This window comes from Strongylocentrotus purpuratus, unplaced genomic scaffold (assembly GCF_000002235.5).
Source record: "Strongylocentrotus purpuratus isolate Spur 01 unplaced genomic scaffold, Spur_5.0 spur5_scaffold_15, whole genome shotgun sequence".
Taxonomy (NCBI): Eukaryota; Metazoa; Echinodermata; class Echinoidea; order Camarodonta; family Strongylocentrotidae; genus Strongylocentrotus; species Strongylocentrotus purpuratus.
This window is the reverse complement of record NW_022145600.1, coordinates 26,273,018-26,290,943: the sequence shown is the minus strand read 5'-3', so window position 1 is coordinate 26,290,943 and position 17,926 is coordinate 26,273,018. Positions and strand designations below refer to the sequence as shown.

Here is a 17,926-nt window from a genome sequence, read left to right as displayed (position 1 = left end):
AATTAGTGGTCTGTCACTATGTAGACCTTTCATTTCAACATTGAGTCCATGTAGGTAGAAATTTAGACACTAATTTAGTTGATTTGATAATTAGAATTAGTGGAAGAGAGAAACCATAAGTTGAGATTGATATGCTATAGAATTTGGTAAGCATCAATGAATTCCAGCATATATTGAGTCATCAGGGTTATAACAAAATACAAAACATTGAATCATATTTCTTAGTCTGAATCAGTGCAAAAAACACGCTGTAAGTTGGGATTGAAATACCTCAAAATCTTGTAACTTAGTTGTAAGTATCAATAAATCCATAAATTCCAGCATATTTTTGAGCTGCCAAGATATGAAAAGATAGATAACTGTTTAGCTCTTGTCACCGAGGGGGTATTCTCGTGTGAGGTAGACAGATAGAGGCAAGGGGCATACTTCACGGGTCGCTGCCATAATCAGGACCCCTCGATGAGAACCTGGTCTGCCCTCTGATGACCCATATTCAACCCCTCTCCTCTGGTCCAAACTTACGTTCTCTTTTTCTTTTATCTCTGTATCCTTAAGATTTCACATTTCTCTCTAGTACCCTGTTGCTTTTCCACTTTCTCTTCCACCCCACTAATTTGTCTTCTCTTCTTAACTACCCAATACTTCATTTCTTTTTGTTTTCCTATTACTCTGTCTGTTTTCTTGTAATTGGCAGTTTTTGCTTTCCCATTTTAATAATTTCTTGCTTATACAATGTATATATTTGAAAGTTTGTTACCCATCTATCACCCTCTCCGTAGGCTTTGCTTTTACGTGTAACCTTTTCTATGCCTATCTTGTATCTACATCCGTCCCCTCATTCTCTGTCTCTTTGTTTTATTGGATCTCTCTCTTTCTCTCTCTCTTTTTTCTCTCTCTCTTTCTTTATATCTCTCTCTTTCTTTATATATCTCTCTATCTTTCTTTATCTCTGTTTCTTTATCTCTCTTTACCTCTTTCTTTATCTATCTCTTTATTTCTTCCTCCCCACTCTCTATCTCTTATCCCCTGCCCCCTCTCTCCCTCCCCTCCCCCTTTCTCTCTTCCTCTCTCTCTCTCTCTATCTCTCTCTCTCTCTCTCCCTCCCTCTCTCCCTCTCCCCTGCCCTACCTTTCTTATCCTCTCTCCCTTCCTTCCTCTCCATGTTGGTTTCCCATTCTATACCTTCCCATTCTCTCTCCTCTTCCCATTCTCTCTCTCCTTCCCATTCTCCCTCTTTACCTGTCTCTCTGCGGCACATCACACCAAGCTGTGAAGAATGCCTTAGGCTTCAAACTATAGCAATGCATGTACTTTCTCACAGTTTTGCAAGCTCCAAAGCCTCTTGACCGAGGGAAAAAGTCACCTAGATTCATTGCTATGTGTGAGGGCTACCAATCATGGAGTTTGCAGGCATAAAACCCTTGTTAATTTTTAACACACAACATGGAGTCTGAATGTATGACTTTAGACTGAACTTTAAAAGAAAAAACTTACTTCTACCCTTTGCAAAGATACAATCAAGGATGTTTTTCTTGGGTTGTTGTAATGGGAACTCTATAAGTATCAAATTTCAAGCCACTTTGGGAAGAGTTATTCAAAACACAGTTAAATAATAGATTGTTTATCTATGGTGTGTCCACATCTTCAGTAGATCATGCATGTAGTTTATGTTTTCCTTTATTAAAGTTGGAGATTAAATAAAACAAGTCAACATACTGTGCTTAATTCTTTATTTTGTGGGGAGGAGGCCGGTTGGTGGGGGGAGGGGGGGGGGTTGTTTTTGTTGTTGTTAGTGTGTGTCTACATCATGGTACATGTACATTTATATGAATTCAAGGGTTACGTTATTTGCCTTGCTTTTCAAAAAAATGATGTAGAGTCATGGTCAAATTTTTTCTGAGTTTATTATCATTCAAAATCTGAAAATGAAATATGTTGTGGCAAAGTATGTTATTTGATCGCTATATACATTTTTCTGTCTGTGTAGAATATGAATGAAGAAGAGAAATTGGTCTTATTTCTGCATCTTGCAGTGTCCAGCTGAATTGCTCAATCTTGAAAAGTGTACAGCAGTACATTACTGTCTAATGCTTTCCTATGTTGACAATCATATGAAGTTTTAAGGAATGTGTTTTTCTTCTTTTTTATTATCTTTCTAACATTTTATGACCTTGATGACATAATAAGAGCCAAAATGGTAGTAGAGGAGGTATTCTTTTTTTTCATATCCGCTATCCTTCAAGAGTTGTTTATATCCCAATTTCACACTTCTACATCCTTTTTCTAATGACACGCACAAAGAAGTGTTTTTTTCACTCATTAAGATCACTTGTTGAAGGAGCTATGGAGTGTGAAATTTTTTGCTGAAAAGGGGTGAAAAACACCTTGTTTGTGGTTTCATATGGCTTTAAGCCGGTTGTTGAATCAGATTAGACCAATTTGTCAGCTGAGGTGGAATTAATTGGTTTGGGTTAATGTGTTGGATCAGTCAATGGGCAAGGAATAAGAGCAGGAGAGGGATCGAGATGACAGAGACCTACAGTATGTGTGGATGAAATAACTACATGGCAAAGATTGATTTTGGGTGTTTTAGTTGACTTCAATACTCTCAAAATTGATTAAATTTCTTTACATGCCCATTATGCAACCCGTGAATAGGCTTTGCAATTTTGTTTTGTTCATAAAATATCTCATTGTGATTGTAATTTGTGTCAGTGATACTTTCTTGAAATGCTAAGTAATGTTTATCTTGCAAAAGGAGTGGCAAAGATAGTTTTGAGTTAATTGAAGAAACAAAATTGTTTAATTTAATGTTTATGAAGCCTCCAAGATTTCAAAAGTGTTTAAAGAAAAATATGAAACAGAAACTAATTTGCGATTATATTTTCCACTTTTGATCGTTCGTTGATAGAAAAACTGTTTCATGCTATTTGATAAACTTCACAATATGTTTAACCCATTTTATTGCAAGAAGATCGATAGACAAACCTTCCTTTGTCTAAAAATATGACATGCAACATCAAATTGTGAGAATTTCAGACCAGCTTCAACAGTAAACGGGTTAAGGTGTTCCGTCTACTCAGGCACAAGTGTAGTTTCCATGATGCAAATACATATTTTTTATTTGCATATCCATTTGTTTAATAATGTCACACTTGATGTACAGTTATTGTTCGAGAGTATTTTATGTACAAGATAATAAAACTTTATTGTACCAAAGCTATTTGTAAAGATATATGAATTAAAGCACAATCTTCTGTTTCAATTTTCCAGACATTTGGCCCGCAACCCCTTCATCTGCGACTGTAACTTGAGATGGATCGCAGAGTACCTTGAAAGCAATCCGGTCGTTGAGACGAGCGGTGCACGTTGCGCCCGACCCGTCAGAATGGAACGCAAGCGGATCACTAACATGAAGAGCGTCAAGTTCAAGTGTAAAGGTGTGTGGTGGAGATTTTAAGAAATACGTTTTTTTCTGGAATAGTTTTGTATTATTAGTAGTAGTAGTAATATTATTATTATTATAATCATCGTTATTATTCTTATTCCTAAAATCATGTTATTATTATTATTATTATCATTATTATCATTATTATTATTATTATTGTTAATATTATTTTTATTATTATTATTATTATTATTGTTATTGTTATTATTATTATTATTATTATTATTATTATTAATAATAATACCATTGTTATTTTTGTTGATGTTGGTGTTGTTGTTGGTGTTGTTACTGCTTTATTCCATTGATAAGTTCAGCACAAAATAAGCATATATACATGTACATATGTATCTTGAATTTAAATTTTAAGATAGATAGTAACTTTCAGTTTCTGGAAAAAATATGAACCTTCAAGAGACAACAAAAATCTAGTTTTACAGGACATTGTTGTCTATGTGAGTTATGAAACATTTTTGCATTTCCTGATTTCTGCTAATGGAAGCCTTCTAATTTATAATGTCATCAAAAAGTAATTTCCTCTTTACATTTAAGCCATTAAAAGTTGATGGATATACTTTTGTTTAAGGAGCTAGAGACAGGCAATCTCCATTTCTTGTATGTAACTGATGCAGAATTCATGTTCTTTCCATAAATGCGAATAGCCTACTCTAAGCTATTCTCAAAGTCTATCTTCCATTCCATATGCCCGGCTTGGGCTATTTCTTTGACAATCATAGTAAAAAAATTCAAAGATTGGAGATGTACAGAGGAAATGATTTGCATTTAGAGGGATAGGAAGACCATTTCCTTCATAATGCTCCTCCGTCTTATACTTCCCTGCCTGGTGGTTTCACGTTTAAGAAAAGAGATTCTAAATGGGTGCTTTCTCCATAAGCAGGCAATACTCTATCTATATTCATAGGGGTTTATGTTGGGAAGGGGGCTTACGGCCTAATACCGCTAATGCACATCTAGGGTCCCTATTGGTAGAGAAGAGATTTCAGCAGAAGTCAATGGACACGGTTAGACATTTTTTCTGAATGATGAATTTTCTGGTGAAACGAGCGGGAGATCGAGTGGATCTCAATATTACTCTCCGGAATAATTTATATCTCTAGGGAAAAAACTTTCAATGGGGCCATTTGTATAAATGATGGGTAGTCTTTGCCACAAGCTCTAAGGATATTGGTGCAAATCGTTATTTAAATGATTTATTTCCTAAATGTGGTGTGTTAATAATGTTCAGGTTATTGAACCCAGTAAAAATATGGAGAAACATGCTCAGGACTTTGGAATATCTCTGTTGTAATTGATGATGCCAAACAAATTGTTTAGAATACATAGATATCCAGTGTTGTAGTAATGATAGAAATATTTATATATTTCAATTCTTGCGCGATACCTGTATTTCTACAACTGATATATATTTTCGAGAAAATGTTTCAAAAAATAGATAAAATAGTAGATATAATTGAGGAAAAAAATTCTCATTAAAAGGCAAATACTTTAAAGAAAATTGTTTTTAATTTCTGTAACTTGCAAAGAATGAATACGTTTTATGACCTTTTTGTTGGAAGAAATACATTTAGCTTCTAAAGTGCTCCTAGATTTGGGAGAAGATAAACAATATCTGTTTTTGCTTTTGATCTAATGTTTTAATCTATTTCAGTGACATAATTTTTGTTGTTGTAAGACTATACTAGAATTTTGTTTTCCATAGGACTAAATTTAATTTGCATGCATGTTGTTTAAATTTTTGATTCCTATTTGATCATCAGATGCCGAGTATTACAGGACTGCCCAAGCCGGCCAATGTTTTATTGATCATGACTGCCCCGATGCTTGTACATGTCATGAAAGTATTGTAGACTGTTCTAACAGAGGGTTACCAACTGTTCCAGATGAAATACCCACATATACAACAGAATTGTGAGTATTATCCAACCAATCATGTAAAACTTTTCATGAAAAAATATTGAATATTAATTTCCCAAGAACAAGGAGTGAATACACTTTTTGTACAGCAAATCATATTTATATTTTGATAGAAACAATAAAGGATTCATTTTAAAAACTTATCGGCACAGAAGTCAAAGATTGACTTCAAAGACTCAGGAGAGTGGGCATCAAATTGAGATTTCTTTACTGAAAAGATTTTTTCTCTCAAAATTTCATAAAGTTCATACTATCTTTTTAATTTCATGTCAGGCATTAATGAAAATTTACAATTTTTTTCCTTCTGTACAGTGTACAACTTTGCAATTACAGTTTGATAAGGTTTTAGCCTCTTTTTAACGCAGTTTAATTGACATTCAAAAAGTGCGGCTTACATGTATCTGCAAGTATTCACACATTTTGTTATAGTCGACGAAACTTTTGTAAGTTTCAAAGGAAGGAGAGATTTTTTCTGAAAGCTTCACAACTCAAAAAAGAACTTGGCTGCGGCCATGGATCATTGCAGAGCATGGAAATTTCTTGCCGTAAGCTGTCATTAACAATTCATAAAAGTTCCTGGTTTATCAGTATGACATTTTCATCTTCTTCTCCCTAGGAAATTGAATGGAAATGAGATTTCACGCATTTCTGCGGACGGGAAGTTCCTTCATCTGCCCAATCTCAAAATCTTGTAAGTATAATAATCAGAAAGAAGAATATTCATCTATGTTTCTTGCAGTCCTTCCAGTTATTTTATTGACTTTCATACACTCCGAAGCAGTGCATATGTCTTCATATTTTCATTTTATGAACGACTTAATTGCAATTATACTTTCATTATCCTTCAGTTCCCTATATTTTCAATATTGTATACTTTTGTTTTGTAGCTACAGCACGTGTATTATTCTACTGAATACGAAGTTTGAATGGTATTATACAGAGTAAATATTACAATTTACCTTGTATCTGTTAGTGGATACAATATACGTTAGGGTGGGTGGAAAATGATTTAATCTCTGCAAAGCTTAAAAACTAATCCTGGAAAAAAGTATAATTAAAAAAAAAATATATATATGGCATATGGAAAAATCTCACTCTTCAAACGCAAATCCCATAAGATCTTTTGAGAAGAGGAAGTATTATGTGTACACTATCTGTGCAACCAGCCATAATGTAGTGTATTATTAGATATCTGTTTGTATTTACCGTGACATGCTATCAACGGGAAGAAATCTGAGCTATCGTTTGCTTTCACCGATTTGTTACTCGCTCTCTGAGCAGGTGAAATACTAGCTGAACCTAGTAAAATATTCATAAGCCATCAAGTAATCATTATCTCTTGAATATATCATCCTCATATATTTCTCATCATCCCTCTCATCCATCTCCCCTATCCATCCATCTATCCAGGGATCTCCGTGACAACCGCATCTCGGTCATCGAGGATGAGGCCTTCCAAGGAGCATCTTCTCTCGTAGAATTGTAAGAATTTTTTCCTTTTTATTCTCTCACCTTTAACCCCATCCTTTTTGTTTTAATCAGATTCCTGGTGTATCTAGAGTGTGCATGTGTGTATTCTGTTTCTAGCTTTAATGATAATAATTCAGACAAAAATGTTAATTATTATATACTTTAATAGTTTGGATAAATGATAATTCTTAATTGGGCTATTACAGATGTTGCATGATAATTGCGTGATTCATGGGGGAATTCTGAGGGTTGTATTTCTTTTTAAAGACCATTGTGACTGAATTAATAAACTTGATTGTGTAACAAACATGTACACACACATAATGTAGAGTTGCCCTATTTTGTTTCTGATCTTTCAAACAGCCAGTCATGTCGCTTATCTTTATTTCTCCTATAAAAGTAAATCCAAATAAAACTACAGATTGATACATCTTTCCTCTTTAGCTAAAACTCCTCTCATTCTTTTTTTTTTTTTTGATCATAGGACATTTTATTTGTTGATTCTTGATTGATGTTGATGCTGTCTTTTTTCCTTCCCCAAAATATTTTCCCCATTGATAAGTGAATGCTTTGATTTCTAAAAGCTCAGTGCTTTAGTGCATGCTTTTACATGTATCTTGTATTTTACCAGAGGGTTGTAAACTGAGGCTTTAATCTTTGCACTATACCCAGCTTATGCGCTAATTTCCCACTATCTATTTTTAAGGGTAATTGCTAATATCATGTATGACAATTAAGCATGCTTATAAGATGGTAAAGAAAGAATCATTAATTGCTTGGTTACATCCATCTAGATATTTTGAAATTGCAAAAAAGCAGAATGCTGCAGAATAATCTAAAACGAATAAATTTGGACCATGAAATTGATCAGTCATTGTATGTTGGTTTTAATTATTGAGCTTTGTTGAACAATTTATATTTTGTTAAACAATAGTTACAACTTTATATTTTCCCAAATTTGTTCAAATTATAGCAAACTGTATGTAATCACCTCTGAATTTTACAATGTGAGCAATTATTTTTTAAAGAATATATTAGTAGGCAGGAAAAGATAGCTTTTAGCATAAAGTTTAGATTTGTACTTTTAGCCAAAATACCATACTGTTGTATCAAATGCAAATGATTTCTTCTATATTTAGATTTGGTTTGTAGTGATCTAGAAATGCCCTATTTGCAAGTATTCTATTTCAATCAACCACAATTCCAAGAGTCGCCTTTTTAAAAATGAGTAATGACTCGTAATTTAGTTTTCTAAAATTCAATTCTAAAATTTATTGTTTTAGTTGTTGTAATATGCTTCATGTGGACAAATTACATGTATGTTCTCTTTCCTTCTGAACAAAAAATAAAAAGATTAGTGAAAGCCCCCTTGCTTCTTGTCTGTTAAAAGGCCTCTGTTACATGTGTGCCATAATATTCTTTTCTGTTGTTGACCGTTTGTTTTTTTATTTCTGTCAATTCCCCCTGTATCTCTCGTTCTGTTCTGTGCTCTTTTGGAATATGAAGAATGCTCACGAACAACAAACTGAGTAATGTCACCGGACGCTCTTTCGTAGGACTCAAAAACCTGCGGACGCTGTGAGTATAACGATCGAAAAACCACCAGCCTGTTTCAAGCATCGTGGCATCTTACTTCTTGAATTTTCAGCGCACGAGATTTCATCCATTTCTTTATTTTCTTTTAATTCTTTTTTGTTCGTTCATTTGGTTGGAAACTTTCCTTTTAGTTTAACTACCATGGTAACAGGATGCTCATTTCTTAATTATTTGTAATTCAACTATTTAATCTCATTTTTAATAACAGTTTAATCATTGGGGAAAGACGAATCACAATTTGATGAACATCTAAGGACTTTGTCTTTAAAAATATCTGGAAATATTTGTTCATGTTTTTCCATATTTGCATCTTTATTTTATACGAATTTCAATCCTTTGTGGCTATCAAATTGGCAACAGACAACATCAATCAATTCTGTTATTTTACACTAAACCCTAAAAAGGTTGAACAAACTTTCACAAAAACCTTTTTGAATATGATCAAATTGAAATTAGTTCAAATCAATCAAAGTAATTCTAAACCTGAAGACTTGTTAGTCCGAGATGTTATCTTAAAGTGATTCTCTACCAATTCCCCAGAGATTAATACCTTCCTAACTCTTCAATATATCACCAATATTTAATCAACCACTAACATTTCCATACCATTTTGTCAGCTATACCCCATAGTGAGAATTGACTGTCTGGTTTGCATACTAAAGGAAAATTGTTTGATTTGCTGAGTGTATATATACAAATTTCGGGCAATAAAGTCATCTTTTTGTATATTTTCATGGATAATGAAGTAAAAGGCACCTCATAAAACTGTTACAGCTGAAACAAAAGTGGAAATAAAAATGATTATGTATAAAACATTAAAGAATCTCAAAATGGAGATGAATTTGAATGAAAAGTCAAATCTGTTAATGCGACCCTCGTGCAAAATGGGATGGGGTTAACAAATGACTTGCAGACGGGAGAACAAAGTGAAGTGTTTACCGACAAATAAAGACGTCATTCTTGGTATTCACCGTCATGTATCACAGTATGCTAACACACATGGTTCACTCACTAGGCTGGTCGATGCAGTGCATGGTGTATTAACGATCCCTGTCGGGGTGTGATTGCGCATTTATTTTCACAGCTTTCCAACCAGGTCTAACACTCTTGCATATATACTCACCTAACCTTTTAACCACTTAACCAAGCCATGTTTTATTCTTCCTAGGACTGCTCACTTAATATCACATTTTTGTTGTTCTTTCGTCACTTTAACACCCCTTTTTGTCTCCTTTCACCGGCTAATTCATGATTCATTTCTCTTTCAGGGCGTTAATGCATACCTATACATGTATCAGGCTGTGTAAAGGAGGGAAATATCATCCCTTTTTCCTTTTTATTTCTCCTCTTTACAACACGCAGCACCACTTCTTTTTTTCTTTGAATGGAACGTTTTAATTTCATTTATGATTACAGTTTCCTTTTATTTCAATTTCCCAATATTTGACTGAATTATTATGAATGTTTCGAGATGCAACACTTGCATGATGAAAGTACATTGTTCATCAAATATCAGATTATGGAATGCTCACTGGGGATGCCATTTATATTAATATTATTTTCCAAATATATGCATCTATATTATACTGGTTTGTCTGTACATGCACCCACAATTTCCCCCCAAAATCTGATGTTTGTACATATTCTAGTTGTTTTTATTATGCTATTGTAAAAAGTTGTTTACGACAGAGTTTTACATTTGAATGGATGTCAGTAATACAAAGATTACAAAGCAAAGATACAATTTAAAATATAATGATAATTTAAGCATTCTATCATATAGGTAAACAGAAAATGTTGTAGAGTAGCAGAAATGAAATATTTCTGAAGTGCTCCTAAAGATCGATGGGGGTTTCAAGTCAATTACACTGAGGCAATTACAAAAGGCTGATCTGCAATTGAAATGAAATTGGATTTGTCTAGAAAAATATTATCATGAAATCCAAAATAAATTATTATTACATATTTAGTTCCACGATACAGACAATTTTTTCTATGATCTTCTATATATCCTTTGATATAGCCCTTATCAGTACACCATGTGAGTCTTCCCTTCCCCCTCCCCATTCCACCTGTTCCTTCTCGTCTCATTTGGTACCTTACATCACTCCAAAATCCACCTCCCCAACCCGATCCCGTCCCCGTTTTTTCACGGGACTACATCTAAGTCCCCTCCGTCAACACCACTTCATATGCTTCCGATCTCTCCATGTGTATAAAGTCGGAGAGTAAAAACAGAGCAGGGGAAAGAAAAATCAAACACTTTGCTTTCGTGACAAGGTGGTAGGAGGGGGATTCTCGGCTTGATCTGCACACGCGGGGGCCCGACTCAGAACCCTTCCCCGCGCACCCTAAGAGCTCCCAGTACGGAACAAGGGATGGCATGTGTTTGAAAGAAAAATCCCGGGTGTGAGTTTAGATTACGCTGCTCTAAACATTCGAGCCATAATTATTGTTGTCCCTAAACCCTCCGTCAACATTGCGCAGCGATTGTTTGCGCGCCAGACAATCCCCTTTCTGTATAATGATGGAAGAGCGAGCAAGGCTGTGAGAAATGCGTCCGTCCACCTGATGTTTACGGAGCAAGAAAAGGAGAAAGGAATTTGGAAGGAATAGGTGCCGCATTAATGGGAGATTTACTTGCAATCAGCGGGAGGCGTGGATTTCATTTTTCATCATTTTTTGTATTTCATATTTCCATCAAATACTCATTATTTGTTCATGAAATACTCATCATATTTTTCATGAAATATTCATCTTTTCCATGACACATACATCATTCTAAGTCCTACATTCATAATATGAAGCTTGATCCAGTAGTCTCTGGTATTAAACTCTCATCACATTTGCTTAATTTTATCATATTTCATCATTTTCCATTGAAATATTTGCCATTCATGATTAAAAATCATATTTCATTACAGTGTGTTCATTTTGTCATTAAAAGTAATAACATCTCAGCAACTAATGATATACAAGCTATTCATTACCATCAAACATCTATTAATATCCATTCACCAAAATTTATATCCATGGACATGCATCAATCGCCTTTCATCTTGATATATATTTCATATTCATAGGTCATTAACTTTCATAATGTCATACCATAATACTCCATCAGAGTTTGAATGTAAAGTAAAAAATTGTGAACAAGATGCATGTTGGATGTAATTAACATATAATTCACATTAGATTTCATGTACATTTCATATAATTAAATATTTAAATATTAAAATTAAATTTTTGAAGTGTTTCAAGAAGATTATGATAAGATATTTTATTCAATTACCACAAAATGTGACTTGATTTCTTCAGGGAAAGGGGTGGAGGACCAAAAATATAATTCATTTCATTAATTTCCATGCTCATTGACAAACACAAAGATTTATACTATAGAGTGGTGAAGTGTGACGTCATCAAAAATCCATTTTTAGAATTTCTCAATTTTTTTCTTCATATTCCGAAAGAACATAAAAAATAATGTCCAAATGTCGAAAACCAATTGAATATGTTAAGTATTGGCTGAGATATGACCATCTGAATGAATATATGTCCTATGGAAACTCAGTGTTATATGCTCTGGCTCCTAACCATTAGGAGCCAGAGCATATTACACTGAGTTCCTATGGGGAGTATATTTATTCAGATGGTCATATCTCAGCCAATACTTAACATATTCAATTGGTTTTCGACATTTGGACATTATTTTTGATGTTCTTTCCGAATATGAAGAAAAAATTGAGAAATTCTAAAAATAGATTTTTATGACGTCACAGCTTCGGTACTCTATAAATATACATAAACATCTTCATAAAGATCTCCATCAATGTAATAAAGCAGGGGATATATTATACAGACCCCAAAAGCTAAACATGACTATTAATCCATCACAAAACCTATCAATCTTGACAGGGTTTTATATACTATTTACAGGGGACTTTCTGTCATCCTTGGGCACCAATTTGACTTGGGTATTTTCAAATTAGTGTAGACAGGTTCATACTTAAGAAAAGGTAGAAATTATTTAGCCTCCTTTGATGGTTGTTGTTGAAGGACCTATCAACATGGTCTTAAATCATCCATCTAATGATGCAGTCCTAAAAGGCCTGTTCTCATCAGCTCAAGATTGCCAAATATCCCGCTATTTCAACTATCCCGATCGCAAATTATCCAGTTAGTTTGCGTCTTCATCAGCCCGAAGTTGCAATTAGCAGGATATTTGGTCGGGTTAATCATCCCAAGATATCTTGGGATAGTTTTCAAAATATCCCTCTATTTGGCAAAATATCCTGTTATTTGTCCTGTGCGTCTTCACCAGCCCGAAGACTTGCACTATGCGCGAACGCTGAGCAAAATATCTCGAGTTTCAAGTTTCGAGGTCGAATCTCGAGCTGATGAAAACGCGATTTGTAACTTCGGGGTTATTTCCCAAATTAGAAATAGCGAGCTATTTTGCAATCTCGAGCTGATGAAAACACGCCTAAAGAGGAGGGATATTCAAACACTCCCTCCAGTTTCCTGTATAAAAGCAAGCAGTGTGATGAAATATTTCAAGGAGATGAATTAAAGTGTCTGTCCACAGGTGTGTTAAGGTCTGTGGGGATTTTCAGTGGGACGAGACATTTGAAATGTTAGGAAACACATTGGCACATACATACAACCTGTACATATACATGTTTGAGGCGAACTTGTAAACTTCTCACTCTGATTCTCGCCATGTTTTTCAGGGTTGGAATTTCTTTTCACTCTTATCTTTATCTCTCCTCCTCTTTCTATTCTGCCTCTTGCAGAATTAAAATTATTCTTCAACTGGGAATCACTTTGTTATATATATTAATGACATATTTAAATATTCTCCATGTATTTACCTCATTACACTATCAAAACAATGTTACAAAACACATTTTAATTTAAAGGATATATTTCATTATTGAAAAACAATAACATTTTGAAAATGAATACATCATTGCAATACATGGAACTCCTTCCTAATATGTACACACAACATAAATAAAGAAATATTTGAAGGTAACATAAAGTTATACCAAAGAAGGCTTATCAATCAAATTCTTTCAGTTCGACATTGATAGCTAAGGAACCTATCATGTATAAATCAGTAATGCATGTTTTACGTTTTCTTCATGTACTCAGGATGTTACGAAGCAACAGACTATCCTGCATTACCAATGAGACTTTCACTGGACTCAAGGCAGTCAGACTTCTGTAAGTATTATGGTCTCCTCAAAAATTAGTAACTTTCTTATTCTTTGTCTGATTTCATTCAATTTTTCACCGGGCTACTTCTTTGTTTTTTTCTGTTTTCCTCTGGAAAGTTTGCTTTCAAGGTTCTTCCCTTTAATGTTTTTATGAGTTCAAAATTTTAAATTTGCTGGCAGCAAATTTTAGCAGATACATTGTCAGGAGTTCTATGAACTGTATTATAGAGGTGAACTTTATAATCTATTCCCAAAGTTTGATTGTTGGATATGATTTAATTTGATATAACAGACAATTTCCATAGATTCCAAAAATGAGTTATTTTAGGTCTAAAAGAGTAATTGGAAGTGGATGGATGAAAGAGAGACAGTGAAGAAAGAAATTGCATATTTGCAAGGAAAAAGGTAGGAAGCAAAAGATTGAAACAGTGGTTGAGCCTAATTCAGAGGAGGGGGTATGTGAGATACATCACATTCAATTAAGAGATTGATGAGTAAACAAGGAAAAGGGAAAAAATACTCTGAGTAGAGTGCTAACATTATGAAATCTGATGCATGCCAAAATGGACACACTGTCATCTCGACACGTCTGATGATTATCAAATTGGCATCACTCACCGGTGCTGTCGGACGATCGCAGTTTCTAGCATGTCATGATACTTCCGATGTCCACTTCCGATTTGAATCTCCAGTTTGTCATTGCCAATTAGATATTAGATGAATGGCTACGTCTGACCTCATAGGTAACCCTAAGATACTACAAGGTTTTTTCTTCTTTCAGGTATTCAGGCACCCCCCCCCCCTCCCCTATGGATTAAAGTCTGTACTCAAATCTAAAGATATTCAGGCTGTTGATGACATATTAGGATAAGGTCCCATGTGTATGGATGTAAACCTTCCTCTGAGCATGGGATTTACTCATTTCCTCTCACTGAAAAATTTTGAAAATTCAAGATTCACCTTTATGGTATTGAATCCCAAATTTTATATAATCATACTTTAACGTTCACTGACCAGCATTCTCAGCCACAAAAATTCAAATTTAGGATTTACAGTGTATGAGTAATAAATCTTGAAATTTCTATAATTGTACTTTTAGTTTCACTGCCAAGCATTGTCAGTCACAAAGTTCAAAGATTTATGAGTTTTCAAAATGTAATCAATGTGTTGTGAAAAAGAGAAGCGATCTGTTTGTAAAGTGTTACAGCAAAAGAATATTGATTATTTGCATTATATGTGTTGATCTCAAATATGAATATGCATACCTTTCCACATTCAAACATACATTCCAGTAATAAGATATGCACCTATATACTAAGAAAAGACGATGACATTCCTAAGGTTGAAAGTTTGTGATATCCAATACAGGAAAGGGTCAGAATATGTATGCATGATTATTTACTCCTCATAATAGTAAGAGATCCTGAACTTAAGGATGATCATATTTAAAATAAAAGTGAAGTGATCACAATAACATATATACTCTCAGCTGACATCCATTCTTCATATCTCTTTCTTCATATCTCTTTCTGTCTTTGATTTATTGTCTGGATGTCGAGAGAAAATGCCACTTGACAAAATCACCTGGAAAAGAATCTGTTAATCCACAACAGTTGAAGTTCACCTAGGTCATAGGTCTTTGTAACTCCTTATCTGTCAGGAGATATTGTTTTTTGAAAGTAGGCACCCAGTATGTGTATGAACTGTCTCCTCAAATCCTTTTGTAGATGCTCAATAAAAAATAAAAACATTTTATGACAGTTAGGGAAATGTTGCTACACTCTGTGATAAATAAAATCATGTTGCTGTTGGTAGAGAATAAACAATTAAGAAACTTTGCAGTCAATGATTAAAATTTTGTTCGCATCAACTTACACACATACTTCCTTTATCTGCTAAGAAAATTTAACTTTGTATCAAAGAGCACTGCATTTTTTGCAGGTAAAAGCTACACTAAATGTTTATTGAAATATTGGAAACTCGATTCATTGTATCACAAAAATCATGATTTTTTAAAACCCCATCTCACTTGGAGGAATGATTGTTCCAAAAACGATGAAGTCAAATGACAAATATGATTATTCATCACACGCTGTTATTCTAGTCAATGACAGATTTCTGGTACCGAAAATTGCTTTATCATTTTTCGGAAACAAATTCTGACTCCGAAATAGTTGGCATTTTAAGTCAATTTGGCTGAAAAGGAAGGAGCATATAATGACTTCTTCCTATGTGGGTCAGGTTCAGGGTCAAAGTTTTAACTCCATAATTATATCGTCTTTAAAGATTGGTCATAAACAACAAAATTTGCTGTCTTTTTCTTAATTGCCCCCCCCCCCCCCCAAAAAAAAAAAAAAAAAAAAATCCAACTCACAATGTATGTACATGTATGACTTTACAGACTGCTATTAAAGCCGTTATGATATATTATTAAACTTACTGGAATCTAGGCATCTGAGAAAAAAAGAAGAGCAACATTTTAAAGACTCTTTTGCCATTAAACTTAATGCTTATGTGGATCTGTTGTAATGAATTTGTTTAGCCATAAATTTTAGCATTTAGCGTTGCTAGATTAAAAGTAATCTCTCCCTTCTCTGTCTCTCTTCTCAATCTCTATCTCTCTCTGCCTCTGTCTGTCTGCCTGTCTCTGGGTTTTTTTAAGGCTATGTTTTTTTGTGGGGGGGGGGGTGGATGCCCCACTGTTCCCCAAGTTTCTTGGGCCATTGTCTATATAATCCTATATTTAAAGTTGTACCATTTTTATTTCAAGTGTACTTTTTCATTTTTTTCTTATTCTCAGGTCATTGTATGATAATGCCATCAGCACCATTATGCCTGGTTCCTTGGATTCAATGAAAGCTCTGGCAACTCTGTAAGTATCATCCTTCTGTATCAGTACATATATACAAATTATGTATTTATGTGTCTTTTTGCTTTTGTAATGTTATTTATGTTCTCTATGTTTCTTCTTTCTTATTTTTCTCCTCTTTTCTTCTCTTTTCTCTTGTTTTCTTTCTTTATCTCTTTGTTTTGCTTTTTTGTATGAAACTGTTTCTCTGTCTTTTCCTTCTATTACTCTTTTTCCCTCTTTCTCTGTTTCTCTCTTGTCACCTCCTCTTTTTTGTCAGATTTTCTGTTCATCTTTATTTCTCTCTATTCCTCTTTCATCCAATCTGTTTCTCTTCAACCATCTCTGTAAGTCTCCCCCTTCTCTCTCTCCTCCCCCCTCTCTCTGTCTCTCTCTCTCTCTCTCTCTCTCTCACTCCTTCTCTCTATCTCCCCCTCTCTCCCTCCCTCTCTCTTCTCTCTCACTCTTTCTGTGTTTGTCTGTCTTTTCTCTCTCTCTCCCTCTCTGATCTCTATGTTTGTAAACATGTCTCTATGTTTGCTCCTCATCTTTGCGAAACCTGTTGCCAAGTCTCGATGCGTACACACACATCCTATCTATCAACCATTTTTTGACCTAAATTTGACTCTCTTTGTGGCTACCACTTCCAGCTAGAACTATCATTTGCAATCTGATCCACAAGAGGAAAGGGGGAGTGTGGTCAATAAATGTTGATAGATTACCTTCATGTGAGGTCTTACAGATTTCCAAATATATCTTCTGCTGATTCATCTGAATTCTGATATAGGCAAGTGTCGGAGATACCCCAGTTATAGTTATTTGGATGATACAAGATATATATGTTTGGCATGAAAGTTAGGAGTGAGGTTAGGACAGAGAAAGATGATAGTACACATCTCAATATCTTCATTCCAATTGATTGATGCTTTTCCTTAGATAGATTATGTCTTTCTGTATTCTCAGTCATTAACATTTTAATATCCCAAGTACAATACATGTTCAATTTACATGTATGGATGTACTTACCAATATGTGGTATAAATATTGTCATATTCAGAATGATACCAGTATCAGTTTAGTTATGCAGTTTTATCTCTATGATAACATAATTTTCATCCTCATTATTTAAAAAAAATTACCGGTAGGGAAAAAAGAATGATCCTACAAATCTGACATTCAATATTGAGCCTTTCCAAATTTGTTAATTGATCATATACATTGTATGCATGGCTTTATTGTATCAGAAATCTGCTTGGAAACCCGTTAAACTGTAACTGCCATCTGTCCTGGTTACCTGACTACCTGTCTGCTCGTCTGATCATCACCGGTGAACCACGCTGCCAGGAGCCCTCTACACTCCAGGACACACCCATTCAGACTCTCCAGAGAGACCAGTTCACCTGTGAAGGTGAG

At 34.4% G+C, this 17,926-nt stretch overlaps 1 protein-coding gene across 2 annotated transcripts in view; it reads left to right on the top strand.

Moving 5' to 3' along the window:
• The window catches only part of LOC105442316 (slit homolog 1 protein), an 84,628-nt gene that overhangs the window by 41,680 nt on the left and 25,022 nt on the right, over positions 1-17,926 (top strand). The window contains exons 10-17 of one of the 2 annotated variants that reach the window (XM_030985912.1): positions 3,274-3,440; positions 5,224-5,374; positions 5,997-6,071; positions 6,791-6,862; positions 8,357-8,428; positions 13,601-13,672; positions 16,466-16,537; positions 17,758-17,921. In XM_030985912.1, the coding sequence (XP_030841772.1) occupies positions 3,274-3,440; positions 5,224-5,374; positions 5,997-6,071; positions 6,791-6,862; positions 8,357-8,428; positions 13,601-13,672; positions 16,466-16,537; positions 17,758-17,921 (845 nt within the window). The remainder of the gene's footprint in view (positions 1-3,273; positions 3,441-5,223; positions 5,375-5,996; positions 6,072-6,790; positions 6,863-8,356; positions 8,429-13,600; positions 13,673-16,465; positions 16,538-17,757; positions 17,922-17,926) is intronic. The other variant, XM_030985913.1, reaches the window with a different exon arrangement.